Source organism: Anomalospiza imberbis, chromosome 5, assembly GCF_031753505.1.
Source record: "Anomalospiza imberbis isolate Cuckoo-Finch-1a 21T00152 chromosome 5, ASM3175350v1, whole genome shotgun sequence".
Lineage (NCBI taxonomy): Eukaryota > Metazoa > Chordata > Aves > Passeriformes > Viduidae > Anomalospiza > Anomalospiza imberbis.
Genome location: NC_089685.1, coordinates 62,408,733 through 62,417,521, shown reverse-complemented (window position 1 = coordinate 62,417,521; position 8,789 = coordinate 62,408,733). Strand labels below are relative to the sequence as shown.

At 55.6% G+C, this 8,789-nt stretch overlaps 1 protein-coding gene across 2 annotated transcripts; it reads right to left on the bottom strand.

Moving 5' to 3' along the window:
- Positions 1-209: 209 nt before the first annotated feature.
- Positions 210-7,808, bottom strand: CSDC2 (cold shock domain containing C2). 2 transcript variants are annotated; one of them, XM_068191385.1, is made up of 4 exons: positions 7,595-7,808; positions 1,159-1,424; positions 790-912; positions 210-532 (listed from the first exon to the last, which is right to left on the bottom strand). In XM_068191385.1, exons 2-4 carry the CDS (start codon positions 1,332-1,334, stop codon positions 370-372), a joined length of 462 nt encoding a protein of 153 aa, XP_068047486.1. In that variant the 5' UTR covers positions 1,335-1,424; positions 7,595-7,808; the 3' UTR covers positions 210-369. The 2 variants fall into 2 exon arrangements, with proteins under 2 accessions (XP_068047486.1, XP_068047487.1); XM_068191386.1 differs by having other exon boundaries at positions 1,159-1,441; positions 7,595-7,762.
- Positions 7,809-8,789: the final 981 nt, after the last annotated feature.

The window sequence follows — 8,789 nt, the reverse complement described above, 5'->3', positions numbered from 1 at the left end:
GCCTCTCCCCACCCCCTCCTGCTCTCAGCACCTGCTTCAGCCCAGTAGAGCTGGAGGGCTGGGGCATAGGACTGGTTCCTCTATTCCCCATGGCCTCCGGAGCAAGGAATGGAACATGGGGCTCGGTGCTGCCCCTGGAGCTGGGGGATAGTCAGGGAGGGCTCTGCTTCCCCTGTCCCCCTCGACAGACACTTACAAACACACACAGAGAAAGGAAACCATAACCTTATAAAAGACACTGAACGCAAACGCCTGCATGTTTGGGGGCAGCCCCAGCCCCGCCACCGCCTCGGCTCCCCCCACACCCCTTGTGAGCGGCTGGGCAGGCTTGCTCCGTGGGGCTGAGTGGCTGGCGGCCCCCCTGGGCGCCTAGGAGCCGATGATCTGGCCAGACCATGTCTCGTGCTTCGTGTGAGGCGCCAGGTTGGTGAGGACCACCTCCACTGCCTGGAACTTCTGGTTCTTGGGAGGAATGGGGCAGACCTTGTACGTCACCTCATCCCCCTCCACTGGGACGTACTCTCCCTCGATGCTGCAGGAGAGGAAAGGAGAGGTAGTGGTGCTAGTGCAGCCAAGAGATGGACCCCTGCCCCAAACTACCCAGAATGAAGGAAGGCACCTGACCCACCAGTTGTGCCTTGGAAAAGAAAACCCACTGGTGACGGAGGGTACAGGACAAGCAGAGACCCATGTCCACCCCATGGAGACCCCAGCCCACAGGTCTCCAGCTCCATGCTGATGGCATGGCTTCCCTGGGGTCTTGCAGCACTGCACAGTCCTGGGACTTACTCAGACACATGCACGAAAATGTCCTCAGTGCCATTCTCTGGGGTGATAAACCCGTGGCCCTGGGAGCGAGAGAACTGCTTGCAGACGCCCTTGAAGATGGGGCCAGCAGAGGCACGCGCTGTCCTACAGGAGGAAAATGAAGAATTTTCACTGGTGGCACTTGCCCAGGTGGAGGCACAGGGAGAGATTTTTGCTATGAACACGACAGTTCCAGGCTGAGTGCATGGTACTCCCCCACAGCACCCTGGGCAGGGGTGTGCAGCGATGCTGGGCACCCCGGTGGCAAAGTGCACCAGGTGCAAAGGGTTCTGCAGGCACTGCAGGTGACCATGGCTCAAGTGGACATTCCCAAACCTGCCAGGTACTTACGCAGAGTAGGTCCTGGTCCTCTTGGTGGGGAGGGGGCTGGGCAGGTCCCGTAGCAGGAGGTTGCTCCGCTCCCAGATGCGGCTACCCTCCCGCTGGAAGGGGAAGGTGGGCCACACCGGCGACTTGGGGGAGTGCAGGGGTGGCACTGCTGGTGGGGCGCTGGGGTCCGATGACATGGTGGGGTCGGTGGGCTCCTCCGTTTTGGGATCGGGCGGGTGGGCAGCAGGAGAAATGATGCCCAGGCGTGTGGGCCTACTGCTGATGACCTGGGGAGCAAAAGGGGCTGGGGGTTACAGGGCCTTCTGTGAGGCTTTTGGCACAATTTGCTGCCAGGAATTGTCCCTCGGCTCCCATTTGTGGGAGCAGGGAGCTCCCACATGCTGCCAGCCTTCAGTGTTGGACACCAGCCCCCAGCACTGGGAATTGCCCCAGGAAGCCTGTCCCAGCTTGGAGTCACCTGGGATGTTCCAGAAAATCAATCCCAAGGGAAAAACCTGGTTTGTTCAACCTTTCAATTGCCAGGATAATCCCACATATTTGAGATGAAGTCACTAAAAAGCACACCCTGGAAAAAAGAAGCATGGAGCATGGGCTGCCACAGGCAGGGACCATTTTGGGAAGGATGCCCATGCAGTGCCAGCGTGCCTGGGCCTCCAGTCCCAGACCCTGAGAACTTGCCCCATCCTGAGATTTCTGATTTTAAAAGTGAAGAAAAAAGGCTGAGACAACAGGTCAGTACATCAAGGTCAGAGGTCTGAGGTCTTCTCAGCACAGGAGGTTGCTTCAGCCCCACTGGAATTAGGACACAACCCCAACCCCAGCCAGCAGCTGCTGTCCATCCAGGCACATTCCTACAGAAAGAAAGAACACCAGGAGACTGTAATGAGGCTGCCAGCAACCCTCATGCCCCTCAGGCACCTCAGTCCAGCCACTACACAAGCACAACCTCCTACTGCTGCCATCATCAGGCTCCAGCTTCTGAAGGCATCATGCCATTCTCAAGGAGTTAAAGCCCTAAGGTACAGAAACCCTGCAGACGGAGCAATCACAATTGTGGACACTCTTGTCCTTGCTGAAGCACCCCAGCATGAAATGGGAGGGGCTGTGCATTTTTAAGTCTCCCAGATGCTCTGATGTGTGATCAGCACTGCTGCCACTTGCTCAGAAAGGCCTTGCTCTTGCTCTATTGATTTTTATTCCAATCAGCTGCTGCATCTGACGCTGGTGCCTCTGTCCCAGCGTGCCCCACACCAGTGGTTGCTTGAGGGCACCTCTCTTTGGGTGCACTGGGTGGGGGCTCATCCATTTCCATTGCTCCTCAGGCTCAGGAGTTTCCATCACCTGGAGCTGAGCAGCCCAATATTCCATGTATCCCATCCCCTTCCCCAGCAACCCCATTAGCCCTTTTCCACCCCACTGGGGCATGCAGCATCTTTTGGGACAACACCTGCACACACCAGGAAACAGGAAACACAGAGAATATTTAATTTCTTTTCTGACTCACCATGGCCTTTTGAGACACGAAGGCCCTGGGGGGATGCGCAAAAGGGGGTCACCTCCACTCTGAAATTAGCAGGCACCAAGGACATGGGAAAAGATTTCTAGAGCAGCTGAAGTGTCAAGGAGGGACCAGGCAATTCCTGTTCCCCTCACCCACCTTCACCTTCTTCCTCTGCCAGGAGCTGTGCCTGCCACTGGGCCCCCACGGCTGCCAGTCCAGCTTGGATTCTGCCATGGGATGCTGCCCATATGGGCCTCAGCTTCCTAACAGCTACCCCCTCTCAGCCCTGCTCAGCCCTGCAGAGCTTCACCCCCAGGCCCAGGCAGTAAGGGCCACACTAGAGTCCTACTCCAAGGCAGAAGCCACCACGTTCCTCCAGCCCTCTGAGACAACTTCAGTTGTGGCTGCAAACCCCTCCAAACCGTCTTTCCCTTTGCTGGCTCCCCACCAACCCCCACACCAAACCCCTTCTTGTGCTTCAATGGCTCCTCTCCTCCATGCAGCAACTGGAGCGAGCACATCTGCCTTTGCTCCCATTCCACCCCACACAGGGGCTGCTCAGCTTCTGCTTCCATGCCCAGGTTCAGCATCTATTTCCCCCAAACCCTGGCTCAGCATCTCCTTCTCCTATTCCCATTCTCAGGCTCACATCTCCTTCCTCCATGCCTAAGGAGCTCACCAAGGCTCAGGGAGCATTCAAGCGAGACACCCCAAAGCCAGACCAGATACCAAACTGCTTCACAGCTCCCATCTGTGCCCCCATTTGACCACCCTGCCTGTGCTGGTGAGCAGTCTGGCCACTTTAGGGCAGCAAAAAGTGGTGTGATCCCCATGCATTTCTGCAGGGTTTGTCACCTTCCCAGGAGGTGTTAGGATTGGAGGAGTGGGATGATTTGAGGGAAATGGTCCTCAGTTCTCTGCTACATCATGAGGCTGTCACTATGAAAATGGCCTCACCATGGTGCACCTCCTCTGTGCGGCTTTCTCTGACAGAGGAGGCCTTTCCATCCCCCCACCAGTTTAGGGACAATGGAGGGTATTTAACCTGAATAGGGATGCTTGGACCAAACTATTAGTATGCTGAAGGAGTTGGTTGGCATCCACAAGGGGCTGGAAAAATGGAAGTTTCCCAGAGGCAAAATTAAAATAAGGGAGCGTGCAGGAGGGGGAGCTTGCAGGGACAAAACAGTGTGCACTGGTGAAGTAGCAATCAAGAATGGGTTTGCCCCAGGTTCACCTGTGGGACCAGCCCAGGCCCAGGTGCCCTGGAAGGCTCCCTGTTTTGGGGGACGAATGATGGTGAAGAATGAGAGAATGCTGGGCACTGCTGCGGAGGCAGGCAGTCTGCTCCTGAGAGCTGAGGGAGCAGCAGAGGGTGCCCTCCTGGGCTGCTGTTTGCCCCCAGGAGCTGAGCTTGCTCCTTGTGGGAGAAAAAGTGAGATGCATTCCCCCACAGGCACCCTGAGGGCTCTCTGGATGGCCCATGGGGATGTTGGAGGGCAGCACTAGTGTAGGGTGGCAGCTCACTGGGATAAACACTGGGACAGGGCACAGCAAGGCTGTAGGATCCCCATCCTTAGCAGATGCACTGCCTGGACATTTCACGGAGCTGCCTGCTCTATCTCCTGCTGGGAGAAGGGGCTGGAGCAGAGATCCCTGTCCTGGAGCCAGGCCAAGGCCATCTCACTCAGCCAGCAGCAGTCATTCCCTCTTCAGGATGTGGATCAAGCATCCCAGATTTGTTGGTCAGCCTTGGTGCCCAGCAGCTGAATTCTTGGCTTTGGCAGTGCTGGTGAAGCTGAGGCGGCGTAGGAGCTTTGGCACATGGGGGACTCCAGGGCTGTATCCTACCTCCCACTTCATTTAAATCCCTGCTGCAAACAAAGGGACGGAGGAAACTAAACTCAGGGCAAAAGCAGGCTGAAAGAAGAGTGGGGACACAAGCATATCTTCCCCATTGTCTCCTCCCCTCCCTGCCCAGGCGCACATCAGGGAAAACCTCTGCTGTCCTCCTTCCCTCCCTGCTCTCCACCCCACCATCCTCTCCCCAGTCATTTCTCCACAATGCAGCCCCAGCAGGAGACAAGGAGGGAGTACCTCAGCACGATAGACATTTTCACCCTCTCCTCAATCTCCTGTGGTCACAGTAATCTCTGCTGAGGATGAGAGCATCTCTTCCCACCTCAGGTCTCTCCCGGCCTGGCTGACACCACCCCACGACACTCTGTCCACCCCACGCATGTATACAGTGCAGAGACGAAATCCGGGTCACTTGAGGAAGCAAGTGGAGAGAGTGCAGCAGCCCGGCTCTGCCGCGGGGCATGGGAAGCCTTTCGAGAGTAACCACCCTCCACTGCCAGTGCTGGACCTCCACCTCGCTCCTCCGTGTCTCCTCTTGGTGGCTTTGCTCCGAGGGTCTCCTGGGGTGACAGTCCTCCGAGGCAAGGAGGCAAGTGGCTGCAAGCCCAGGGCTTCCTGAAAGGATGCTCTTTATAAAAAACACCTCCTTCCCAGTCCACCTTCTCTCCTCCCCCCCCCAAAAAAAAATCTCAAAGCCAAACCCCAGAGCCCTCTGGTGACAGGGTCTTCTTTGGCAGCAGAAATCAGCTTTGCTTTCATATTTTTTGGAGGCTAGGCTCCTGAACAAGCGGAGCTGACAGTCAGGAGCCCTTGCAGGCGGAGGCAGGAAACCCAGGCCAATTAAGGCAGACAGGCACTAGACACATCAGCTTTTATCTCGAGATCCAAGTACCCCATTCATCAGCAGCGACTGAAAGGTCTGCGGTTTATCAAATAAAATCACTGTCTCTCTCCCCTTCTTTAAAGCCAAACACATTGACTTGGGTGCTGGCTGTGACCTTGTTTAACTAAACAGCCTTTCAAGGCCCCCTAGAAGGGGGGAAAGAGCCTTTTGAAGAGGCAGCAGTCTCTGTCTGCCACTCCCCGTTCATTAGTGGCAGCGGAAAAAAAAACCCCTCACGCTCCCTCCCCGGGCGGGGGAATACATATTTAATTAGCTTAATCGCCCTCGGAGAGTCGGCCCTCCCGTGCGGCGTTTCTTTGTGCTCCTTGCCATCCGCTGGAGCCCCCGGGATGCCCAGGATGGATTGGCGGATGGGTGGCCGCTTTGCTGGCGGCCCTCACGCTCCGGCTCTGGACGTGACCCCTCGGCTGGCCAGACCGTCGCCTTTATGGGTAATTCCCTTTCACGGCGCCGCTTCTCTTTGTAAATCCCCAGCTCGGATGCTGCCTGCCACCACACTCGGCTCTCCCGAGTGCCAGTGCTTCCCCCGGCCCAGCCAAGGAGCTGGGGGTTATTTTCCCTCTGCTGCCTTTTGCAGCAATCTCCTGCACGGGCTCTTCCATGCCACTCTCCATCACGTTTCCTCCATCCCTTGTGACTGCCAGTGCCCTCAGTTCAGGAGTCAGGTTTACTACCCCTCTAAACCTGCTCCAGTAGAAAAAAAAGGTCTCTGTCAAAAAGACACCCCGTCTCCACAGCCAGCTGCCAGCAGCCATCTCCTCACCCCGTGGAGCACAGAAAGCAATGCTCTGGCCCGCTGCCATTCTTGGGGAGGCTGATGCCCCCCCCCAGACTTAGCTTGTCTAGACACAGGCTAAAACAGAGAAGAACTACACCCCTCCAGACACGAGCGTGTCCCCAGAGATCAATGCAAAACGAAATATCCAATTTTTTGGCTGCTGGGCATATTCACCTGCCGAGGGACCCAACAACAACACGGTGGCCAGCAGAGATCCCAGGGGGCTGCCATGAAGGGCAGGAACCAGCTGGGGAACCACGATGGCTCCAGGCAGGGGTTTCTGCGAGCAGGGCCGCTGCAACGCTGGCTGGGCTATGTTTCTCCATCCTTCCTTCCTCGGAGAAGGCTCACAGCCTTGGTGTCTGGCAGTTTTTTATAAATGCTGTCTCTGTCTGATGCTAATGAAAGCCTCTCAGCTCCCCCGTCTCCCGTTTTTGGTCACCAGATCATGTTAAGAGTTAAAATACCAAGCAAAGCAATTTTCTCACCTACCCTGCTTATTACAAACCCCTTTGATGAGACAAATTACTATAGGAAAAATAAAACTAGGCAGTTTTTGGGCAATGCACACTGACAGCATCGCCTCCCCAGCTAAGCCAATCACACTCCCAACTCCAGAGATCTTTGCTGAGATAGTCTCACCTACGATACAGCCTGCTTAGCGCTAAAATATGAATGTCACCTTTATGGATTGATTATAAAAAGCTCCCTTAGTCAGGGCTGGGCTGCCCAGCTCTCAGAGAGGCCATGAGGGAAAGCAAGCAGGCTGACAAATGCAAAGGAGAAGCAAAGGGAGAAACCATCATGGAGGCTTGATTTACCTTTTAAGCACGTATGCATAATCATCACTCCCAAATACGAAATTTGTGAGATTTGTTTACTTTCTTTTGATGGTTTTTATTTTTTTAATTAGCATATCATCTGTTCAAAGACATGGCACAGACATCTTCGTCTGTGTCCTTCCTTCCTCCTTTGTGGATCTAACTTGCCATCGGCAGGAACAGTGCAGCCAGTCCAAAGAAATCCCAATTCCAGCCCCTATCACTATCAGCCTACTTTAATAAGTCAGATTTTTCACAAATTGCCTCCCGCTCACCCGGCAATCCGAGAGCTGGATCCCAGTTGAGCTCAGCCCTCCGTGGCAAAGCCCTGGATTATTTGCCCCCAAGCTAAAGCAGACGTGCAACATTGCCGCCGCCACCCCCAGGGGAGTTATTGTTCCTGAGGCTGGTGGGGAATAACCAAACCGGAGGGAAGTCTCGCTTCATCCTCGCACCTCTCCACCGTCAAAAGGAAAAAGCAGGTTTCAAAGAAAAAGGTGGTCCGCGAAGTCCAATCTCCAGATACAATAGCCCTGGCGCGCTGCATGCCCATTGTGCCTCCCCTTACTCACCTCCTTAGCAGCGACGGGCTCCCTGGAGCTGCGCTCTGCAGAGCATCGGTGCTCGGAGGGGCCGGACGCTCCTCCGCTACCTTGCGAGGAGCAGCGGTCTCGCCTGCAGCCCGGCTCCGGGGGGCTTTCTCGGCTGGCTGCCTGCCGGCTGATGGAGCTGCGCTATCTGATGTGTGGATGATGTGCGCCTCGAACACACACGCATCCGCACGCCTTCCCTGACGTCAGGGCCGGGCCAGGGGGAGCGGGCAGGTGGGAGGGATCAGCCTGGTCATTTCTGAGCTAGCTAGGCTTAAAGGAGAAAGTCTGTATGGGGGGCCGGAGGTGACGAGGGTCGGCCCCGGGGGGCTGCATCGCCCCGGTTGCGCAAAGTGACGCACATCGGTGGCACAGCCGGACGCAGTGGGGCAGCCCCACAGGCTGTAGGGACAGCAAGGTGGGGTGCACTGCAGGCAGGGATGCAGACAGGGTCCCTCACAATGGGTGAAATCTGTCCCCTGTCACCCCAAGTCTCACTGGTGCCTGCAGCCTCTCTTCCTGCCTGCCCAAGCACCCCTGGGTACTACAGTCACCGCCGGTGCAGCAGGAGAGAACAGGAGTCACATGCCACAAACCCATGTTACTGCCCCATTCCCTCCGGGCTCACAGCGAGCAATCACAAACCCGGGTGCTTTCTAAGGGTCTCATTTCTGTCAGTGCACTGTGCCAAAAGATCTTTCCTTTCTCTTTTCCCCTGTGCTTGTCTGACCGTGTTGAGGGGAGCCACCTCTGCGGGCAGAGGCCGTGCCCTAAATTGGCCTGAGACTTTTTCAGTCGGGGTGTAGGGCAGTGGGACAAGGGCAGAATCGTTTGCTGATTCCATTGGGGAATAGGGCGAGCAGTAATGGGGTTTAAATTACAAAGAGTAAGATTGATGTTAGACATTAGGAAACACTTTCTAACAGAACAGACAGTTAATTACTCAAGTAGATTGCCTGGCCAAGCATCAGGGTCTCCATCACTGGAGGCTGGTATGAACAGGCTGGTTAGGCATAACTCAGGGGGGATTTAGATGATACCACAGCCTCATTTGGAGTAGAAAGGCAGTCAATATCAGCACTTTACCAAGCAAATCTCTGTAATCCTGGAATAAAATTTACAACAACCCCAAACAACCATGGTGCAGTATCAGTGCTGCAGGGAGCTGTTATGGGCA

What these genes read in the sequence shown, in the direction of transcription:
- CSDC2 (XM_068191385.1), bottom strand. Translation starts at nt 1,334, where the DNA reads ATGTCATCGGACCCCAGCGCCCCACCAGCAGTGCCACCCCTGCACTCC. An exon ending in AGGACCAGGACCTACTCTGC is followed by an intron (nt 913 to 1,158) that starts GTAAGTACCTGG and finishes TTCCTCCTGTAG; the next exon opens with GACAGCGCGTGCCTCTGCTG. An exon ending in ATTTTCGTGCATGTGTCTGA is followed by an intron (nt 533 to 789) that starts GTAAGTCCCAGG and finishes CCTCTCCTGCAG; the next exon opens with CATCGAGGGAGAGTACGTCC.